The sequence below is a fragment of the Pipistrellus hanaki genome (genome assembly GCF_964339955.1).
Source record: "Pipistrellus hanaki genome assembly, chromosome: X".
Taxonomy (NCBI): Eukaryota; Metazoa; Chordata; class Mammalia; order Chiroptera; family Vespertilionidae; genus Pipistrellus; species Pipistrellus hanaki.
The window spans coordinates 31,224,875-31,249,267 of NC_140524.1; the positions used below are offsets into that span (position 1 = coordinate 31,224,875).

At 38.5% G+C, this 24,393-nt stretch overlaps 1 protein-coding gene across 5 annotated transcripts in view; it reads left to right on the plus strand.

Annotated features, from left to right (window-relative positions):
* The window catches only part of TENM1 (teneurin transmembrane protein 1), a 915,501-nt gene that overhangs the window by 796,854 nt on the left and 94,254 nt on the right, over positions 1-24,393 (plus strand). For all 5 annotated transcript variants that reach the window (XM_084870761.1, XM_084870765.1, XM_084870762.1 and 2 more), the window contains 2 exons: positions 5,391-5,411; positions 10,908-11,140. In XM_084870761.1, coding sequence (XP_084726887.1) covers positions 5,391-5,411; positions 10,908-11,140 — 254 coding nt within the window. The remainder of the gene's footprint in view (positions 1-5,390; positions 5,412-10,907; positions 11,141-24,393) is intronic.

Consider the following 24,393-nt stretch of genomic DNA (forward strand, 5'->3'; position numbering starts at 1 on the left):
AATAAAAAAAAATGGACTGTAAAATTAAGATTTTATAAAGATAAAACATATCTATAGCGTCTGGAGAAGAACTAATTCATACCACCCTGCCCTAATCAAATGTTCATGTACCTCAGGATGTCACAGGGACTTGTCATTTCCAGCAGTATATCTCTTTAGGCAACTACTTACTGGGAAGCCAATGAGGAAGGCTAGGATAGTTGTTTGCCTGGACTTGGAAATGATTTATACAACATTCTAGATTGTTTTTAAAACCCTAGAGATGTTCAGTCTACATGATGCCAAACATGAATGGAACACTAAACAATTCATTCACCATCTGAAAGTTTCCAGTCATACAGATAGGGACTGCAGGTAGACAGAGATCTTGTCTTGCTGAGCTTATATACTCAACCCTATAAAGCTAATACTATATAGCCATCTTCTCAAAGAAAAGAATCCTAGGATTGCCTATAAAAGCAAAGAAAAATATTACTATAAAGTAATATCCAGCTAAATTTAGTCCTTTTTATTGTAATTTAAATGCAAATTTCCCTAAGGTGGAGCAGTTGTCATTCATTGATGAGATTCTCCTTGGTCAAGGATCCTTAACAGTTCACAAATTTGCATTTTAGTCCAAAGCACCTTATGACCTTCAACACAAAGTCATTTGAAGAATAAAATAGAATAACGTGGACCCTAATTGCAAAGTAATTTTCTCAGTACCAATAAAAATTAGTTTCTGACAGTGTGAAATATTGTCCAGTCCCTTTATTCAGTCTTACACCACAGCACTGTTTTCTCTCATTGTCACAGTTCCTCAAACACAAAGGCTTGCACGCACCATGAGCTCACACGCCCAGGCTCTCCCATTTAGCCTGAGTCTCCCTAGCTGGTTTGTCTGAGCTAACATATTTTAGAGTAGCTCTTCTTAACATTTTTTAAAATTCTCAGAGCCCTTGAGAATCTACAGGAATGGGCAAAAGTAAGTTTACAGTTGTTGATATGGAAAATATATATAATACAAGAATAAATAATAATATAGGAACAAGCTCTGTGTTTTGTGTATTCACAACTGTAACCTATTTTTGCCTACCCCTGTATTAAAGACTGTGGACCTTCTCCCCATTAAAAAAAAACAAACAGATTCACATAAAATTATACATGTAAATTATGTAAATTCAAGGTCTCACATATTTTCCCTCTCTCCCTGCATCCCTTCCCCCAGCAACCTACTGTGTGGATGCAGTCTTTTCATACACTCATATGTAAGATTCTGTGTATTAGGTTCAAGAAGAAAAAAATAGTTCTCCATTCTCTATTCCAACACTCCTGTGATTGGCCATCAAAGAAATTAATTAGCTTAATATGCAGCAATATTTTGACCTAATTGACAAGTGACTCCTTGTGTGACTATAGTCAAAAACATCCATCCAGTTTATGTCACAATCTGTTATGTTTACTCAGAAACTAATATAGATCTTATTAGATTCACTTATTTTACAAGTATCCTGGTCAGTAGCCTATACTGTGTACATTGCATCTTTCATATGTAATTGGTGAATTTCTCCATTTGCTTTATAACTTTTCCAGATTTAAACTTCCTAGAGAGAAATATGTTGATATAATAATGTTTTGCTATCATAAGAACCATAATTTTCATTGAGTTCTACTGTATGTAGATACAATTTTCATTTTGTATCAATTTTTTGTTAAAAATCCATTAATTTAGTTGCCCTCCCCCATGTGCATATAATCTATTTTACTTGGTTGAGTCATTTGTTTCCTTGGAAACACAGATTAATATAATTGTTATGTTATTTGTTGCATTTATAGCTGTGCCTAGAAGAGTAGTATTTTTAATAGGTTGTTACAGGAAGGGTTAGAGAATGTTCTGTCTTCACTCTCTGTCAAATTATTCATTATATAAGTTAACTGCTCTGTTCTCTACTTCCCTATCTATAAAATTGACTTCAAGTTAATATTTGAGCATCCTCTTACATGTTTTATAAAATTTCACTTGTTTTAAGATCCACAGATTATAGTTCTCAGCCCAAAGTTTGATGACATTTTGAAAGAACATAACGCTTGCTCCTCTAGGATGCCCTTCTAGATTTCCTTCTCTTCCATCTTCTGTTCCATACTGGGCCTCATTGAACAATTCCAGATGTTCCTTGATATTTCAAAAATTGGAAGACTATAGATTTTTTTCTAACTTAGCTCTGCTCATCTAAACTGTCCCCAATTGAGTTTCTTACATCTGACCTCAAAAATAATTTCATTGGTTGCCAATCATTTATTTCATCTAGCTGGTCCCCCACTGCCTGAATAGAGAAAATATGGGAAAATCAATTATGGTTTTATCATTAGCAATATGCCAAGAGCAACAGTATTATTTCTTGTTATTTAAGTATATAGTAGTACCTTTTGCCTATTCACTGCAGATTTCATATACATGTACATACCTTAGTGCTCTTCCAGTGGAAAATTGAGGTAAGGTAATAAAAAAGGAGAGCTTATAATACCTTGTAATTAAATATGAGTGTCAAAAATACAATCTTTGAAGATTTTTTTTAAAGAAAGAGTCATGTCTAATTTCTAAAATCCCCCTTAGTCCCTGGGCATGGATTCATTTGTCAGATTTATTTTCAAAGGAACTGGTAGCTGAAAGCAGGGCCCTAAAACACAAGACAGGTAAGTTGTGATAAGGGCTATAGACAGGGCTGGAGCATGGGGGAGGCTAATCTTGGATAAGTGTTGTGGCATTGGAAGCACTAAGATGTCAGTAAATGGCAGGAATAGGAACTTGGTCTTCCAAGGAAGAATGCCATGGAAGGATGAGCAGGAAGGAAATTTCATTCTTCAACATTAAATATTTCAGGTTAAGTATTAAAAAAAGAAGCTAAGAAGATCATGAAGAACAAGTAAAGTGTTGCAGCCACCACTGAGCAGGCCAGACAAACTCTCATGATTCCAGGTCACTAGACAGCAACTTCAAAATTGGCATAGTGTCTCTTTCTCCATCTTCCATCACAAAAATATAAAAAGAATAGGTTGGACATCAAGATAAGTGAAAGAAGCCAGACATGAAAGGATACCTATTCTATGGTTCCATTTATATGTACTATCCAGAATAGGTAAATCCACAGAGACAGAAAGTAGATTAGTGGTTGCCTAGGGCTGAGGTAGGTGAGGAATGAGGAGTGACTGCTAATGGATATAGGGTTTCTTCAGGAGATGATGAAAATGTGGAATTGGATGATGGTAATGCTTACACAACTCTATGAATGTACTAGAAACTACTGAATTGTACTTTTTAGAAGGGTGAATTTTATGTGCATGAATTATATCTCAATTAATTTTTAATTAAAAAGTACAGATGGGTCCTTTAATCATATAGATACTGAGCAAAATCAAAGATCAACTTCAAAATCCTACCATCAGGAATGTTCCTTGTTCTAAAAATATTTGTAATTCTACTCCTTTCTCCTCCTAGCTCATGGCAAGCTTCAAGTCAGTCAGTTGCCAAGTGCCAGCGCCACTGATGGGCCAAGGCCCTTGTGAAGAGCTCACACACTGGCACCTCAGCATGCAGTCAGTTGCTAGCTAGACAGCCGACCGACTTTGGTGGTGGTGGCTCAATGCTAAATCTTTAACTAAAAGTAATTCTGAGACAGAACAAGGTCACACACTGGAAATAAATTCCGTCATTTTCACTTCCTCTCTCTGAGATGTTAATGAGAGAAACTACTCTGCATAATTCGGGGCATCTTTCCAAATTCAGAGTGACATTATTGGCAGGATCAGAAGCAGCTGCAGGAAAGTCAGACCATCCCTTTTCCCCCTCCTTGCTATCACCTAAGAAATTCAAAACCCTGTGTAACCACAGAAATGGTTCTGTACCATGAGAATCTATTGTGGGTAAAATCATGTTTTAATGAGGTCCTTCTAGAACTTTCACAACTCAACTTCCTCCAGGAGGATCAACCATGAAACAGTGATTAGAGCCACCCTCCAACACACTCAGCCTGGATTGTAGAGGCCACAAAAACAAGCAAGTGCCAAAAGACAAAGAAACTCAAAAAGGTTCAAATGCCTCAGGCCAGGTTTCTAATCAGAGCTCCCCTTCTTACCTTTTGACCTTTTGTGTCAACCCACAGGATACCTACCATGTTAAGGCAAGCCAGAGAAAAGAAAAAGTCAGTGGATCTGTGGCCCAACTAGTGAAATCCCAGGAATATTGTCTTTAAAGAGCACTGAATTAGTAGTAGCAGATAGCTTTGAATGAAATCATGTTGTGTCTTTTCTTCTTGCCTGATGTTCTGAAGAATAAGAACATTTTCTAGTTTAGATAAAAAGATTTGTTGTCTTTGTGTTTTTCCAAGTGACATAAAGGGCCAGATTTAAAATGACTTTATTTCACAGATGATTATAGTTTTTTAATTCTGGGCAGCTTTGACCCAAAGTCAAGATTGTCAGACTGCACTCTCTATGTGAGAAGCCTCATAGCAGATCCCAGAGTGAAATATCCTGTGCTTAATGGTTTAAAAATCAGGGTCCCCAACGTGTTCTGCTTCTTTTGACCTGACAGTGCTGTTTCGCCCACTGAAGTTACCCCTTGGAGCATAAACAGCTGGAACATACAAGGCCCTAGTAGTTGATATACATGATATTTTACTAAAGCTATTTTGATGCCAGGGACATTCTGTCATGGTCTAAGATAAAACCTTTATACTTTAAATTTAATTTTGTTAATATTGCTGAGTAATGTACTAATATGCACAAGTAATTTCCTCATCTTACCTCTGAGGTCATATAAGTGTCTTAGGGTTTGGTTTGGGATGCCAGTAAACTTGGAATGTCTCACAAGACCCAGTAATAAAACAGGGGTTTTGCACTTTGATAAGGTGGCTTTCAAAACAGAAGCTAGAATGCTCAGGCCCTTTGCAGTGGCTACTTCCTGAAATCCCAGCCCAGCAGTTTTTAAACCTTATTTTGTAACCGGATCACCAGCTGAGTTTGTTAAAAATAAAATCCCCATGTTTCTCTCCCACCTCGAGATTCTGATTCAGTATGACTTGGAGAGCCCCAGGAAACTGTACATATGGCAAGAGCCTGAGTGATTCTGATAAAAATGGTCCAGAGAGGCCTTTTTGCAAAAACTGCCTTAGAGCTTTGCCCACCCACCAAACAGGATGTTCAATCACCTTGATACCATCTTAGGAGGAGAACCAGCAGGGATTGGGTCCACTATGACTTGCATATCTGACTAAATGATCCCTATAGAATCTCTCTGACAGCCACAAGCTGCGTTAGGATTGGTGTGTCTGGTGAGATTTGCCCTGTTGAATGATACTGATGCCTCTCTATTTGCTTTTACTTGCTACTCGTGGATACCTTGTGCACCCTAGAAACAGAGACACCAGACATAGGTAAGCAAATCACATGGCAGCTGCCTAATGCCCCTTCTTGCCTAAGAGGCCACTTCCTAATAATGTGCTAACAGGGAAATTTTACTTCTTAACTAAGGTTAAAGGAATAATGTTGAAAGTGAGCTTGGAAGTTCTGGCTCAGGTAAGTTTCTTCCAAAAGAAAAGAATGCCACTAAGTGGGAATTTGCTGGAGGACCAGAATATACTGAAGAGATATTAAGTGAAAGCTTATTGCTCAGCACTTTAGGGGAAAGCAAGACCTTAAGTTTCTTCATTTTTTCCTTAGGTAATATCACAACTGAGACTGTAAGTTCCAATAGCTTCAGTGCTTTCCAGTTGTAGGTAGAGAGAGGGGGGGAATGTAGCGAGCTTCTCAATCCAGAAATACAGTTGATAAGAATAATAAGAGACAATGACCACATGATCTTCTTGAACAAGATGTCTCCTTTTTTCTTTTATGTGACCTCATGGTTTCTAGTTCTTCTCACCAAAAATAAATAATAGAAAGGCTGTAAACTGACCATTTGCAAACAATGACACAAAGCTCCAAAATTAATCATAATGAGTATTTCTGTTCAATTTGTTTATGCATTACACTTGTCAAAACTGTTCTAAATTACCTGAAATTACCAAGGAGAAAATTGAATTTGTTCACTTCCGAATGCCAATTGTCATCACAATGGCACTGATAGGATTTTTAATTTGGATTTTGTTTGGGAAGATGCCACTTCCTAAATGCCAGTGCACACGCTCAGCCTTGTTACTTTAGCATAACTAATTTCTTAAACAAATTAGGTTGGTTGTCAAATTGCTTACTGGTAAAGTGTTGCATAGTATTAATTATAAGCATTAATTGCCCATTTTACAATCTATGTGATTTTTAACTAGCATGAATGAAGTGATTTTTGTTCAGTTGAAGGGCGTTGCCCAAATGTAAAACTAACCAGAAGGTGACCGTAAGTCTAACAATGAAGTTATAAAATAAATCTTCACATACCCCAAATTGCAATATGCATTTCGAAATGAGGGATTCTAATAAATTGGAATTTAGTCCAGTGTTTTTTCTTTGTCAGGTATGGCATGTTTTCAGAGAGTAAAAAGAAACCAATCTAAAAAGAGCTGAAGTATGCTTGGGAAATGGCATGAAATAGCAAGAAATGACATATCAGTATAGGAGACCTTCCTGACTGTTGGCTGTCAAGAACATAACATTAATCAGATTTGAATTTGGTTTGTTGGACTATTCCATTTTATAAAGGCCAGTGCACAAAGTTTAAGAACAGCTGAGCCAAATAGGATATGCTACTCAGTTAGAAGAAGGCAAGAACACACTGATTTTTTTTTCTTTGCTATCTTTAGAACCATAATATTCTGAAGGTATTTTGTACTCTCAGTCACATATGATCTAATCTACTCTTAGTCCAGGCACAGGCTTGTTAGTGACCCTGGGCAAGCCCTCTATGTGTCTGGGTTTCCCCAGCTGAGATTTAAGAATGACTATTTTCACTTCCCTCACAGGCACATTGGGAGTGTTTTATAATAAATGAATGCAATACATTCCAAAGTGCTTTTGTACGAATACCATTTCTCTTGGAAAACCTAAATAAAACTTTTCCTAAATAAAACCTGATTCATCTGGCTTAGGTGAAACTTCCATAAACAGGCTACCAAGGTATTGAAAGTTATTTTCAGGAAGGGTTGTGACCCCTTCTCCTTTAGTCTAGAAAGATATAAGGGCACTAAGGAAATTTTATTCTGAAGGCAAAAATTCAACCAGATATGTAAACATTTTTACTCAAACCCCTATTTAAGCAGTCTTTGCTACAGAGTTGCTTTGTCTGATATGACTGCCAAATCAATTCTGGAGTCTGTTGGGGCCCTTTACAGTTTATTTACAGCAGCTGTCATAGTGGTTCCAGGGTTGAAGATGTCCCTGGAATCTACTGGATTCTCTTATTTGATGAAGGTAAGTAGAAAAAAAATCAAGTATTCTAATTGGATCTGATTTTTTTTTGCCAATTAAAACTCTAAACTGGGTCTTTCATCTGTATTTGCAAGCCTTTACTATCCTTCACATGCATAAATATTCTTAGAGGGCAAATACAATTACAAATAGAATCAGGAACATGACAGTCTTTAAGGATATCTTAATTATTCTGATGACCTCTCCTCTCCATTTTGCTTGGCAAGTAGCCAAGACCTGAACTCTTCTATGTCTTAGTTAGTTTCATGTCCTTCAGTTCAGTTTAATTCAGCACTTACTGAACATCGACCCTGTTAGACACTCTGTTGGCACTGAGGATAGAGAGATTAATACAGTTCCTGCCTGCAAAGAGCTCACAGTGTAGTTGCAGGAGAGATATGTGAAAATAGTAGTGCTTAATGCCCAGATCTCGGTTTCCAAAACCTTTCTCCAGTAAAAGTAACCAGGAGTCCTTAGAGAAATGACTCATTCTAGTACTGGGGCAGAGATTACATAAGATGAGCCTGGAGCATCTTGTAGATCCAAAAGGTAAGGAAGAGCTAAGGAAGAAGAGAGAGAGAGAGAGAGAGAGAGAGAGAGAGAGAGAGAGAGAGAGAGAGAGAGAGAGTGAGAGAAAGAAAGAAAGAAAGAGAGAGAGAGAGAGAGAGAGAGAGAGAGAGAGAGAGAGAGAGAGAGAGAGAGAAAGAAAGAAAGAAAGACCCCACACTGATGGGATCTTTAAATAAAATTCTGCTCCCAAGGGTTAAAGCTAGAACAATTTGAGTAACAAAATAAAGTAGCATTGGATTTTAATGCAAAGTATAAAACAAATATCCATGGGTCCATACTTCTATAAATGGTTGAATTCATACATAAATGGAGGAAAAGAGATAACATTCTCATGCAGAACAATTTCAGATCATTTATGTAGATATCCCATCCTCAAGGTACAGATAAGGTCCCCACTTGTTAAGTGTTACCTTAGCTGAGTGACTTACTTCCAAAGAATACAATATCAATTGTGGGAGAGAAAAAGTAATTTTACAGTAGAGGAACCTGACAAACACTACCTCAGACAAGCAATCAAGGTCAACATTAACAGTGTTGTCATGTTGATATTATGTACCCTTGATTTGATTTGATGAAAATGGCTCTATACCCCTGTGGTCTTCCTCCTCAAAACCTATAACCCACCAAAACCGGTTTGGCTCAGTGGATAGAGCATTGGCCTGCAGACTGAAGGGTCCCGGGTTCGATTCCAGTCAGGGGCATGTACCTTGGTTGTGGGTACATCCCCAGTAGGAGGTGTACAAGAGACAGCTGATCGATAATTCTCTCTCATTGATGTTTCTAACTCTCTCTCCCTCTTCCTTCCTCTCTGTAAAATATCAATAAAATATATATTTTTTTAAAAAAACAAAACACACCTATAACTCCTATCTCACTATGAGAAAAAAAAATCAGATACATTTGAGTATCGGGCATCATGCTACAAAATAATCAATACTCCTTAAAACTGTTCAGGTCATCAGAAATAAGAAAAGTCTAAGAAATTACCATAGCTCAGAGGAGCTTAAGAAGGCGTGATGACTAAATATAATGTTGTATCTTAGATGGAATCCTGGAACAGAAAAAGGGAATTAGGTAAAAACTAAGGAAATATGAATAAAGTATGGAGTTTAGTAAATGATATTTTAAAATAATGCTAATACAATGTGATAGGTGCTGCTATGTCATGTGTCCCTCCTCTCTGCTCATTTGTCTTCCTCTCTACTTTTACTGTAACTCTTTTTATGACAGCCATAGCCTGTTTACTGATCTGACCCCCCACTAGACTGAGTTTCATGAAAAAAGAGGCTGTATTGTTCATACAAGTAGGTCTCCAAACCATAGCACAGTTCCTAGACACATTGTTTGCACTTAGTAAACATGTTTTTAATGGATTAATGGCAAAGACACAATACATAAATGGTGCCAAGGAAGGAGTTCAGGTGAGAGATGATGGGGCCTTAGACTAATGGCAGTGGAGTTAAAGAGAAGTGGGCATATTAGAGAAGAGTTTAGAATGATGGAAAGAAGGAGGAGTAAGTGGTTTCTGAGTGTGAGGCAAAGTTCTGGGCAATGAGCACCTTAGAGTTTAAAAACAATAAAGGTTACTCTCCAAGTTCTCATGGTTTATTGGGGGATACAAATACAAAAATTATTAATATGTATTTAATCCCCACAATAGAGGTGAGCATAGTGCAAATAATCCAGATTGGAGATTTAGAGAAGGCTTCCTTCGGGAGAGAACATCTGAGTAAAGCTTTAAAAGGCATGTGGGAATTTATTAAGTGGGGAAAAACTTGGATACCACAACAAGAAATGTTAAAATGTTTTAAGAGTTTTTAAAGATGGCAGCCAAATGATCCAAATAACTCTGGAGGTAGTGTGAGGAAAAATGGATTTCAGATTTCTAAAACACCTCCTATCAACAGGACTATAGAAAACATCCCAGGCCAAAGATTATGAGCATTGTAACTACTGGAATGGCTGGAGGAATCGAAGAAAAGAATGGTTCTGAAAGCTAGTTTATAGGTACAATTGCTTATAGAGAGGAAAGCAGGGAGAAAGGGTTAAACTTCCAGGTTTTGGGCTTGGATAATGTCAGCAGTACATGAATTTTAGGTTCAAGCAAAATATCTCCTAAACCAGTTTACTGCAGCCATAAAAAATGAAATTAGGAAGAATCAAAATTAATGAATGAGCTTAGTTATGTATGCAGAAAAAAGAAACCCCACAAGAGATCCCATGTGAATATGCAATTAAAGAGTTTCCAGAATACCAAAATTCAATCAAGGTAACTTTAGTGTCATCTTTAGGAGGTATCACTGATTGTGATAATATAAAAAAAGGGGGGGGGGTATCCAAATACAATCAGTTCTGTCATTTCCTAAAGAAGGAAAAATGGATTAGAGAAGTGTGGCAGTCAGCTAAAAAAGGAAGTCTGGAGAGGGAAAGTTTGGCAATGTATCTCCAGCACACCAATCCTTAAGCAACTCTTCTCTACCTTTGTACATCCCTTTCAATTTATAACACAAGCTTGGAAGTATTATAGTGTCTGCAAGCCAGTCAGAAGCCTGGAAGAGAGGTAGGTTTATGAGGGATAGGAAAGGCAAGAAAAGAGAATAACTTAATATTTGGGAATTGGTGACTGTGAGGCATCTAGGCAGTCATCTAGTAGCTATTTAGAGAACTCGGTATGAAAAAATGACTTCCTGGGACTTACTCTCTTCTGTTTTTTTTTCCTCTACCCACAATGAATATTATTGAAATATCAGCATCATTATAGGTTAGCAGTACACAGTGAATTTTTCTATACCCAGATCCATTACTAGAAAAACAAAGAAGTATCCATCTCCTCAGTACATAAAAAGGAAGGTACTTGAATTCTTTAATCTGTTAAGAGAATTTTCCATTTGTGATGAAAGGCAGCCCCCAGGGTTGTATACTGAACAAATTTCTTTGAATAACTTTACCTTTCTCTTCCTTAGCACAAGTCCTGCTCACAAATACTATCTGGCTATGGACCCTATGTCTGAATCACTTTATCTATCAGACACCAATACTCGAAAAGTCTACAAGTTGAAATCTCTTGTGGAAACAAAAGATCTGTCTAAGAATTTTGAAGTGGTGGCAGGAACAGGTGATCAGTGCCTTCCGTTTGACCAGAGTCATTGTGGAGATGGTGGGAAAGCATCGGAAGCTTCACTGAACAGCCCTCGAGGTAAAAAAAAAAAAATCCTTTGGTCATCTAAAGATTGAATTTGATTTCTCCAATTCTTAAGATCATTGTCATAAGTCTATCTCAATATGCCTCTGACAGACATCATCTCTGAAGTCTATTCCAGAAGATAGGAACAGTCAAGGTTAAATTTTAGCCAATATACATTAGTATAATCATAACTGTTATTAAAATATTGAAATGCTACTTCTCTGATTGATAATTATTGTCCAGAGTCCCCTGAGTGCCTCCCTGATACCCCAACCTCTTGTCAGGGATTACTTCCTGGAAACTCCCAACAGTCCAACAACTAAATGGTTAATTACTAGCTGGCTGAGAACCTCAAAAATGCAGGCTTCTTCTACCACTGTTAACATTTAAATATGTTAAATATCTTGAAGACTCTAGACATGTCTGGCTTTTGCTTAACACCAACCTTTAATGAACGTTTTCTCCATTAATTTAAATCATTCTTGAAGCTATGTATATTTTCAATTTTATCATCCCTTGGATAACAAATTCCTTTTTTTTTTTTTTTTTTTTTTTTTTTTTGCCTTCTGTAAGAGCATGGCCTCTCTTTTGATTTGTCCCAAATTTACTTCTCAAAATCTTTACAGGCCAATGCTGGGTTCTATTGCCTGGAATTTGTGAATAAATCTGTGCTTGTCCAATTAGCTTCATGATTTTATAGACTTGGATCATATGGATCATATTCCCATCTTATGTCATAAGCTAAAGGATCAACTTTTAAGTCTGTCATCATATATCATCATCCACTCTATCTTCTTAATTATTTACTTATCCTTCTCTATTCTTTCTCCAAGATAGTTGTGTGAGTGTGTGTGTGTGTGTGTGTGTGCTTTTATTTTAGTTGGTTTTATGAAGTGTTCACTTTAATGGGTTTAAGAAGCCAATGTAATCTTTTTAACTATTACACAAATAGAATACAACTGTTATACAAAAATTTAAAAAAGAGAATGCAAAAATATTTTTAAATAAAGTTACCCATAATCCTATCACATGTAGAAAACCACTGTTAACATTTTAGTATATATCTATGTAGACTTTTTTTCTATGCCTACCATATACTTTATTTTCTACTAATGGAATCATATTACAGAATGCTGTTCTAAAATCTGCTTTGCACAATTTATTATGAACATCTTTCCATTCCAAAAAGATATGGTAAGGTCAATGTGTTTAATTTGTTAGATTATCATTTATTATTTCAAATATTAAGAGGTTACTCTTTAGCCATTTGACATTTGCCATATGGGGATTAAATTTCAACCACAATCAAAGTTTAAAGCTTTCCCTTTCTTTAAGGCCATATTCAAGTTCTAGCTGTGCCTTTCATAAAGCCCCTCTGGCTAATCACAGCAAATTAAATCTGAATTTCTTTAACAGTGTCTACACTACCCAATTAGCACTTGATTATATTTTGCCTTTTTGTACTTAGCAGTTCTTTCATGAAGGGGAGGTTTTTTATTACTGAAGTAAGCTGCTTGAGATGAGAAACTACATCTAATATTTCTTTATAATCTTCCCCATCTCCTCAGTAATATCTTGCACAGTGTGGGATCCACTACACATGTTTATTGTGTAATTGATTAATTAAGTAACTTTTACCTACACCAAATATTCCTAAGAGGAATTTCAGTGGTGCTTAGAGCAGATAAACTTGTTTCCTTAAGAGAACATAAGTCCCCAAGTATCATGTTTTGAAATGTTTTTTTTTTCTTCTCTGGTGCCAGCTTTCATTTCTTACACATAGTAGGTCCACATTATATACTTGAATATTGAATGCAGAACTCAGGGGCAACATATAATTGGCTCATATTTCAGGGAAATACTGGCTGGGTCATACTTTTACACAGGTTTAAAACACTTGTGAGTATTTTAAGGTTTTCTGCATAAGAAATATGGAGGAGCCTTAGCCTCTTTGGCTCAGTGGATAGAGCGTAGGCCTGTGGACTGAAAGGTGCCAGGTTCAATTTCTGTCAAGGGCACATGCCCAGGTAGCGGGCCTCCATCCCCAGTGGGGGGCATGCAGTAGGCAGCAAATCAATGATTCTCTCTCATCATTGATGTTTCTATTTCTCTCTCCCTCTTTCTTCCTCTCTGAAATCAATAAAAATGTATTTTTTAAAAAAAGAAATATGGAGAAATCTAGCTTTTATTATGCCTGAAATAGACATCCTCCTGAGTTGCCGCTAGTATGAAAACCACTCATCTCATCTACCACATTCAACCTGCCACACAGATGAATATATCGACTTTTCCAAATAAAGCAAATAATCAGTTCCTTGCAATCCCCCCTCCCCTTGGAAAGTAGCAATAATAGAATCCTGATGACAAGGATTTACATGAACTCCTGAAGCATCAGTAATGAGAGTGCCAAAATTTATATATCTATTAAAGCTAATATTAAACTAAGTTTTTCTTGTCATAGCTAGTAATGCATTTTCCTTTGGCTAGATTTACTTATCTTTCTATCCAAAAGTGGCCTTTACAATAACCTGGTATTCTTGATTAGTCCCAAAGCATTCAGGGACCCTAAGAACATCTGGCCCAGGATTCAGATAGCTGAATGCCTAATCCATCTAAGACTGTCTTCACTTAATGTACTGAGCTGATGTTGGCAACATCTGCTCTGATACAGTGAGCAAATGAGGATGTTTAAAGGAAAGGAATGTGTGATTCACACGAAGTATCCAGCACATCTCCTTCAACTATGTTAACAGTGCTTGAAGACCCTTTTAGTGATCTTCAAAGTCACTCAGAGAGCAGAACCTATGTCCACAGATCAGTCACTCTTGAAAATGCTGGTCAGAACTCTTAGGTACTTAACCAAAGCACCTACCTCTGTGCCAAATATAGACAGAACTCACACTTGGCAGTGAATCAGAAGTCAGATTCTCATTATATGGAATGCTGCAGGGCAATTTCATAGACTTGCATGGAAGAAGGAAAAATCATGCAAGAAGTCATTAAAACACAGTGTGCAAATTGAAAGGAGAGTCTTACTAATTGCTAATTATATCTCTGAGGTTCTCCTGCAGGTTCTTTATCTCTCAAGAAAGCACAATTTGTTTCTTTCTTTTGCTTAACAACGACCATGCACATCAGTGCTTTCTTCCTTCCCCTCTACAAGACAACAAATGTATAATGGATTTCTTTAAGGAGAGGTTTGACTTTTTTTCTCTCCACCTAGTAGCTAATAAAGAAAAGCTAAAAAGCTATAGATCAGTAGGGAATGGAAAAGTACATCTAGGGAGTACCATTTTAAGGTTAGGAAAGAGAGCTTGCCCCAAGACTTTAACAAGCAACATATTGCAATTACAGACAGGCTCTCCAACATGTCCTTAATTATGCAAGGTAAGTCAAATAAATGTTAATCTACAAGACAGCTAATTTATTTTCAGAATCTATTCTAAAAATAGGATGAAGTAAAATTTGCTTTTGAGATCATTTGGCCTAAAGTTGGAATAAATTATCAAATGGGATTTTAAAAGTCAGCAAAAGGTAAAAGGTCAAAAGCCATTAGATGAATATATATATTTGGTAGCAAATTGCAATGAATGTGGGGATAGGGAACCTAGACTTTTTGTTAAATCTATGTGATGCTAGGGTTTCTTTGAATGGCCCTGTTTAAGTTACTGTACCACATGGTGCTTTAATTTCCCTGAACACTAAAATAGACTTAATGATGCCATTGACTAATTTTGTTACATTGGGCTAGTCATTTAAACACTGGATCCTGAGATTCCTCAGTTGTAAATTGAAGGGCTTGGGATTATCTTTCTCTAAGCTTCAATGCATTAAAATGACCACAATTATAACTTACTGTCTACTGTGTGCCATATACACTGTACTAGGTATTTTACACACAGCATCTCTAACCTTTACAACTATGCAAAAGGTCAATAGTATTATACCCACTGTATATATGAAGAAACAGAGACTAGATAGGTCAAGAAATTTACCAGGGTCACACAGTTTACAGATAACACTAGAATTCAAATCAAGTCAGCCTTCACTATCCCATACTGTCTGCCCTGCAGCTAAAACCCATGGTCTCTGTTGAGAATAGGAAATATTGGAAAATGCTTTTCAATCTAATAAAACCTATTTAATGGGAACAACATATTTTTATTTGTAAGATAAATGACTTTTAGTCTAGCTTCCTTTCCTTACTAAAAATCTTCCTCTGATTTTTCTGACCTGATAGTGTACCCTTAGTGCACTACATAACATTTACATAATCTGTAAATGTAATTATTCAAATAAATCTCCAGGAAAGCTTGTCACATTTTTTGGAAGAGTCTGCAATTAAGAACTTCAGCAACATTTTCTTAAGGGGTGGAAGCAGGAAACCTTAACTTTATTAAATTTCTTGACTATAACTGGTAACTACAAATTGGGTTTAAAGGAAACAATGGAGTGTCCTTGAATAGATTTTCATATAAGACTAGAGGCTACCAAAACCGGTTTGGCTCAGTGGATAGAGCGTTGGCCTGTGGACTGAAAAGTACTGGGTTCGATTCCGGTCAAGGGCATGTACTTGGTTGCGGGCACATCCCCAGTAGGGGGTGTGCAAGAGGTAGCTGATCGATGATTCTCTCTCATCGATGTTTCTGACTCTCTATCCCTCTCTCTTCCTCTTTATAAAAAATCAATAAAATATATATTTTTTAAAAAAGACTAGAGGCCCAATGCATGGATTAGTGAACAGGTGGGGGTCCCTTGGCCTGACCTGCAGGGATCAGGCTGAAACCAGCTCTCCTACATCCTCCAAGGAATCATGGATTACGACAGAGCTGTTCTCTGGTGACGCACCCCAGAATCAGGCTTCTTCCTCTCTGGTTCCGGGTGTGTCACCCAAGAACCGCAGCTGCCAAGTTACTGCAGCTACCAAGTCACCACAGCTCTGCAGCTCCTGCACTGAGTGTCTGCCCCCTGGTGGTCATTGTGCATCATAGCTACTGGATGGTCAGCCATTCAGCCAGTCGTTTAGGTTTTTATGTATATACATAGCCTGTGGGTACTTCTCTGGGAAGAAATCTTTATCTGACCTAGTTTTAAACACTTTGATTTGAGTCCCAATAATGGGAAACATTTGCCATTTTACTCATCAATACTTCAATGTAATGGGGCAAGGAAAAAGTTTAGCAAAGAGCTTGATGATATGCTAATTCCTGGCATTGTGTATAAGTTTGAGTTGACTTTGAAAGATGCTTTTAAAACATGCATGGATGATGTAGTTGAAACTTAGGTTCCATTTATTATTTTTACTACAACTTTCTTTAATTCTACAGAGAACTCAAACTAATGAGTCATGTAATAGATGACCAAGTACTTAAGCAGAATGTGAAATGGTACTAGGTGGGGATATAAAATAAAATTTGTGACAAGCTGAATACTTTATTTTTTTAAGTAGATACAGAGGGTGAAGGAGTGACTGGACAGGATGAAATTAATCAATGACTTAATTTGCTTCCCTTGAACCTCACCAAGGATTATATCTTTATTTCCATGTACATCTTTAAGAAAACTGACCTCAGCACTCAGCAGGTCTTAGGCAATATCCTGAGCCATACTCTAGGAGAGAAATGGTCCTTGAAACTTTATGGCTTCCAAAAGTTTTTTAGGATATTCATTATCCTAATCATATAAGAGATACTTTAACTTTATGGCAATTAAGAAATCTGAGTATGATAGTGTGAAGACAAAAAAATAAAAACATCTGAGGTGCATCCTGAGGCTCTACTGATTGCCCTGGCATCTACATGCTATTCCAAAAGGCTAAATTTGAGGTTATTGGAAAGATGATAAAACTCTGATCAGTAACATCTTGCTGATGTCACCAGTGTCTATGAGGGAGAGAGTATAGTATACAAAGAGGTGCAAGAATATCTTTTTGGTTCTCCTATGCAGTGGAGGGCAGTAGTTTTTCCTATTTCTTTAGTACATGATCCATTATGGTAACACTAGTGGCCCAGTGCATGAAATTAATGCACATTAAAAGGGAATTAATTAGCCGAAACCGGTTTGGCTCAGTGGTAGAGCATCGGTCTGCGGACTGAAGGGTCCCAGGTTCAATTCCGGTCAAGGGCATGTACAATGATTGTGGGCACATCCCCAGTGCGGGGTGTGCAGGAGGCGACTGGTCGATGTTTCTCTCTCATCGACATTTCTGGCTCTCTATCTCTCTCCCTTCCTCTCTGTAAAAAATCAATAAAATATATTTTTTTAAATTAAAAAAAATAAAAGGGAATTAATTAGAAGAGATATTTTAATATTGTTATTTGCCCTTTCTCTATAATAGAAGTGTCAGAGATGAAAGAAAATTAGTAAAATGTATATGAAAATCTCACTCCTGTTAGTCTCAGGCCCACTGCGGGACCCAGAGTCAAGTCCCTGCCCACCCACGCGTGCCTCAAAATCACATGAGACCCAGATCCGGCTAGCCCAACCCCATTGGGCGAGACCCAGACCCAGCAGGCCAGCTCCACCCCCTACAACCCCCCCCCCCCCCCCCCCGCAAGCAGGGGATGAAGCCTCCTGCTGCTTTTGAGTAACAACCTTTTGCATATTATCCTTTTATTATTAAGATATGCATTATCTATGGACACAGACAATAGGGTGGTGAAGACCTGGGGCAGGGCAGGAACAGATTGGAGGGGGCACTGGAGGGAAAAAAGGAGACATTATAATATTCTCAACAATAAAGAATTTTTTAAAAACCCAAATGGGTGTAGCTGTGTTCCAATAAAACTTTATTTACAAAGCAGGTAGAGCTGGATTTGGCCTGCAGGCTATAGTTTGCAGATCCATTTTATTTTATTATTTTAAAGAATAGTTTATTGATTTTTAGAGAGAGAGAAAGGGAATGGGAGAGAGAGAGAGAGAGAGAGAGAGAGAGAGAGAGAGAGAGAGAAGAGAAGAGAAGAGAAGAGAAGAGAAGAGAAGAGAAGAGAAGAGAAGAGAAGAGAAGAGAAGAGAAGAGAAGAGAAGAGAAGAGAAGAGAAGAGAAGAGAAGAGAAGAGAAGAGAAGAGAAGAGGAGAGAAACATCAATAGGCCCACACCACAACTGGTGCATGTGCTTTGACAGGGACCTGCGGCTACCTGCTAGTGCAGGGTACGATGCCTAATCAACTGAGCCACACCAGTCAGGGCTGCTGACCCCTTTTAAGTAAGTTTGCATTTCTGCTAGGATATTGTCTAAGACAAGTTAAGAACTTTTTTGTTAGGTTTTATTCATTCTCAGAGTGTTTCTCCCCCAAAAACAGCATCTAATTTTTATTTCACATGTGCCATATATTTTCCTAAGTCTGAATACAGTAATAATAGTTTTTTTTTAAAGTTTTGACCCCTTGCATATTGTTTTCTCAAAATTCTGTTTGTTTTTGTTACATTAGAGGTTTTTCTCAAATATTGATGACCCCTGATTATCTGTTAATGTCTAAGATATTGAATAGCATAGTGGTTGCCTCTGTGGTGGTGGAGGTGCTGACTGGGGCATGATGAAACTTTCTGGGAGATGGAAATGTGCTATATCTTGAGTGAGTTATGGGTTGTGCAGGTGTGTACAATTGTCAAGAGCCATTATACTGACCACTTAAGACCTTCGCATTTTCCTATAATTGCTTAAAGAATATAAAAAATGGTTTATGAAAGCAAGCTGCTGAGTAGCCCTATACAGGGAGCAGCAGGTGTGAGGGCAGGTTGACTCAGCAGCTCAACACAGAGAGTTGGGGTTGGGCTGTTTCATTGGGAAATCTCTGATCCCAAACTATTTAGGTATTCTTTTCTTGGTGAGTTGGACTATGAAAGAGAACTAATACAAACGGGGGGGGGGGGGGGGATTTGGAGAAAATAGTATGCAGGGAGAGGAAAATGAAAACAAACAGGAAATGAAACAACAGCAACAAAATATTTGTTGTTAATATAGTCCGTGATTGAAGGGAATCAATTCTGGAATGTCCTGTCTGGAGAGTTGAGCCCTGACCTCACTGTCTGGGAGCCAGAGGGGAGGGAGCCCGGTTGATGGACAGAAGGCCGCTTCCAGCATTCAGTATGGAGCAGTCAAATACATCCCTGGTGGGTCACAGGGCTGCCCCGCCCAGATATCCTACTGTGTCCTGGGTTCAGAGACCCTGTTTTATCCTCTCAGGACAATCAACCTTCTGTCTTTGTTGGGGCAGGGGCGGGGCAGCTGCACAGCTGTGCAGAGTGGAGAAGGAAATCTGAGGATTAGAGCCCTGTGTAAACCAATCCTCTTGTTTTTGGCCCTAGTATTGCTCCCACTTCCAGGGGCACTTAGTTCATTAACACGGGTGCCTTTGGGGGTTTTGTGGGGTAACTCCTGGTGCCCCTTCACTTTTCTCACTTCTGGCTCAGGGTTCACTTCAGGGGCAATGTCCTCTGGCTACTGAAGCATGGACAACTTTCATCCACCTTCCAGATTTACATGTTTGTTGCCTTTGTCCCTTTTCGCTTTATTCTTTCTGATTCATACTGTGGTAGGCAGAATAATGGCCACCAAATGTTGCCTGTGGTGCCGCCCGCTTCCTCGGGAGCCAGGTGCACTCTGATAGCAGGATCTTCCCAAAAACAGCTTGGGGAGGGAGCCTCAGGGCCAGTGGGTCTGATGGAAGTGGGGGTGTGGCATGGAGGTGGTGACTGCACTTCTGTGAACTGTACCAAGTGGAGAGCCTGCAGGCCAAGCTGAAGCAGCGCATGTGGGCCATCAGGAGCACTCACAGCTGCCCCAGGCCATGTGGGAAGTGCAGGCCACCCTCCCCCAGCCCCGCCTCTCTGCTGCCACAAGTCCCCTCCCACCCCAGCCTGCTGTACATCTAGGGAGGGGAAGTGGCCTCAGTCCCCAAGGCCAAGTTCCAGGAGGCTGACAGCTCTGTAGGGATCCTGCCCACAGCACTGGTCAGTTGGTGCCTGGCTGCCTCTTGAGATTGACCCTGCAGGACTACTAAGGAAGGTCCCCAGCTCCTCCCCACCTCCACCATGGATTGATTGGAGCGTGAGGGCCAGGAGGAGGGACCAAGAGGTCTGCCTTCCAGCCACTCACCAATCACCGCTGCCACTGATTGATCACCTCCAGCTCCCTCAGATCCCTGGCCTGGTGGTGGAGCCTCCTGTGGTTGTGGATGTGACAGACCCAGGGTTTTTCTATGTTAGGATAAGCATTTGGATTGGCACTAAGGCCAGCCCTCAACAAAATTACAGGCAAGCCACAGCATGAGTAAAATGAATGGTATATTTAGGAAACTATAAATAAATCAGTATTGTTAAAGTTAAAAAATTTTTAATATATTTTATTGATTTTTTTACAGAGAGGAAGGGAGATAGAGAGTTAGAATCAGCTGCCTCCTGCACGCCCCCCACTGGGGGTGTGCCCGCAACCAAGGGACATGCCCTTGACAAGAATCAAGCCCAGGACCCTTCAGTCAGTAGGCTGACGCTCTATCCACTGAGCCAAACTGGTTTTGGCTAAAATTAAAATTTTTGAAAATAATAGGAGAAGGGGCAGGAGTAGGAAGTCTTGGTTATATCTTATAGGCAAAGAATTTGAGGCAGCTTTTTCGATAGATTATTTTGGTGGCAGGGCAGGAAATGCTCTAGAGAAAGGCTGGAGCAAAGAAATCATAGGGAGTACTGATGTTTACAGTGTAGTGTAGGCTATAGGAGGGCATCTCATGAAAGAGATAGAAAAGAAACCTCCAGGGGGAAAAAAGTGAACAAAGAGAGTTTGGTATCCAAGAAGCCAGCATAACAGTTTGTTTCAAGAAGTAACAAAAACAGTACCAAAAGTAATAGACTTGTAGCCATTGTATTAGTCAATGAAGAGCTAATTGGTGGCTGCCATTGGTGGTTTGAATGGTGGTAGAGATGGAAGTCAGATTTCAGTTATTTGAAGAGCCAATGAGAGATGAGAAAATAAACACCACTACTGAATATCACTTTAATGCAAAGCTTAGATATAAACAATAGAGTGTTAAGAAGTGAGAGGACAAAGCACTTGGGGAGGTTTTTTCTATAGGAGAGATGGGGCAATGGTATAGGTAAGTAGAAAGATATAGAAGACAGAATAAATGATGAAACAAGGTCTGGATGAAGCTGAAAGGAAATAGGTCTTCAAATGATGAGGAGATTGAAGAGACTAATCTAAGATAATGTATAGATGTAAGGATAAGTTTTAGGCAGAAGGAGCAAGAAGGCTGCTGATACATCATTCTGTTAGCCTCAGTGTTCTCAAGGAAGTGGGTTTATTCTGCTAAAAATGAGGAAGTAAAGTTAAACCTTGAGATATATGGAAAAGGTTTGGAACAACCCCTTCATGAAGTAGAATTTCTTGATAAGAACATTCTACCACCCATGGCCAAATTCCCAGCTCAACTTCAAGGCATTTCTCGTAAGAACTTTCCTCCCACATACTTGTCTTAGAATCAGAGGCATCTTGAGAAAAATATGTTTGAGAAAGCCTTAAAATTTATTGCTTAGTGATCCCATGCTGTTTCTACTTCAGGATATCCCCCCCCCCAAAATTGTGTATTGGTAGCTCAGTTTATAGTAGCTATACCAGAGGATTTAGTGTCTATTATGCAGCCAGATTGAGAGTTCATGTTATTCATTGTCTGTCAAATTCATCTGCTTATGATGGTCAAAAAATTTTAACCTTATATTATGTCAGCAGCTGGAACACGAGAACCTTTCTGTCTTTTCTGTCACAGTCCTAAAGCCATAAGCTGTTGATGGCAAAGTCAACAAAAGGAAACACACTTATATCTAACCTTGGCTAATTAGTCTAGGTAACATTCATGGCTAATACAGAGAAACTTGCATTGTTTATTCAAGCTTTATAAAACTTGAATGATACGTTATTAAATAACCTTTTCTGATACATTATTAAATGACTTTTCTTCTGCAATTATTTTAATTTTCATGCATGCATAAGATTCAAGCAAGCACAGAGATAATATTTTAGAGGCCAAATGCCATGAGAGATAAGTTTCCAGGTTCTGGAGTCAAAAGAATTGTATACAAATCCCAGATCCACCACTCAATTAATGTGTGACTTAACTTCCCTGAGCTTCCAGGTCTGTGAAGTTATCATGCTAAGTAATAGTGCCTATGCAACAGAGTGTTCAGTAATATATGTAAAGTGCCTATTACAGTGCCCAGCATGTAGTGTATATGCAGTAAATGGTGCCTACCATTATGATCAAGCTTTCTATTTTGTTGCTAAAAATAATACTGCTTAACATAGTGACCAAGCACGGAATATGTTACTTTGCAAGTTCCATGTCCTTGTAAGTCAACCTGAGACTTCATTATTTCTAGGGAAAAATGGTGCCACTAAAGAACCAAAAGTCAAGATAGGGTCAGATTCAGGTATCCTATATAATAAAGAGTAATATGCTAATTAGACCGAATAGCAGAACAACCGTCCGGATAACCTTCTGGAGGAAGCCCAGACTGCTAGGGCTGAGGCAGCCAGGGCTGCAAGGGCCAAGCCCCTTGCACAAATTTCCTGCATCAGGCCCCTAGTTGTGATTTAGTTGATCCCTTCCAACCTTGAGATGCAGTAATTCTAGTGTTGGTTCCTGTACATGTAGTTTGAGGGAACCCCCCCCCCCACCAAGGCCCACCTAACCAAAATAATTCCCTTAGCAGACTACCATTTCAATATTAAATTCATTACATAAGGGGATTCTTCAGATGTGAACTTAAGTGTTTAGTGTAGGATATTGCCTGGGAGAGCAACACATTAATTCTTCATTGAGACACTTGATGGGGGACTAGGAGGCATGGACATTTTTGGATAAATGAGATCACCTGAGCAGACAAGCTCAGGTGGGAGCTACTTCAGGTAGCACAGGGAAGGGAAGTGCTGGGTATCTGACAGAAGGGCAACAAAGAGGGGAGAGATGAGGGAATAACCGTGATATACACCTCTTTAGTACTGTTTAGAATGAAACTTAGTTCCCTACATATCAGGACAGACAGTAGGGAATTATGGTTCTTACTCTTTTGATTCAGATCACTAGCCAAAATAACTTTGCTTCCTTAGCACAGCTCCTTAGTGTCACATCTTTCTTGTCTGTCCACTTAAGCATCAGTTCAGTTGACAATGAGAAGAACCCCCTCCCCATCAAACCAAAATGACAGAGATCACAAACTAACACACTACAAATTACTTCAGTCACATTTTGAGTGGTATATTATGGTAACCTATAAATAACTAATTGCGTAAAATTGCTTTAGTAGTTTCTAGATGGCAGCTTTAATTAAAAGCACCAGAGACATTTTGGAATTTAGAAATGGATGGCATGTAATTTGCCCTTTTACCAACCATAAAATGGTAATTAAGGAATTTGATTCACTTCTTCCTATTAAAAGTTTTATGAGAATAGCAAGTTCCTTCTAAGTACAGTTTCTGTTCAGTAGAAGGTAGTATGTTTGCTTTATCAGTCTTCTCCAGCAGGGTAAGAGATGTTTTAATGTACAAATTCTTCAGAAGTTAATTAGAAAATTTCTCTCAATGTAAAATGTTTGTTTTTAAGGTTCTAAAATATGAAACTGAATTAGAGCTAAAACCTTTGATCAGGGCCCCATATTGCTCTACTATCAGTTACAAGATGGCCTAGTAATTTCGAGTTTACCAAATGCATGGAGCTGACTATAAAATCTAAGAAATGAGAAAGTCATTTCCTAGTGAGTCTAGCATGCTTTGCTGATTCTTGGAATCTGAAATCTACAGTGTGTTGACTTCCCAGATAATTCATAATATTCACTCCACAACAGAGGAGTTATCAGAAGACATTTTTACCTTCATTGATCATCCAGTAATACTGATTCAATTAGCAGTGTGAAACCCACACAACATGCGGCAAACCCAGATGTCTTTGGAAATCCCTGTTTTTAATATCATTATGGAGTAAAACACAGCTGGAAATGGAGCTAAGGGGCCCAATTTTATTTTGTAACTGATTACATTTTGGAACCATGTCAGACTAAGGATTATAATTAGCACTACACAAGGCATATACTAGTAGACCAGTGTTTTAAAGGCAACTAATGGCTTAAGTTACCTTAAACATGTAAGAAAGCAGCTAGGTTTGCTATTCTTTAAGTCAAGCAGATTTTCTAAAGTTGTCTAAGCAGCAAACTGGTCAAGTTGAGGATTTTTAAAATGTCTCCTCTTCACTCACTCTTTCAGGGATTCCCCTGGCTA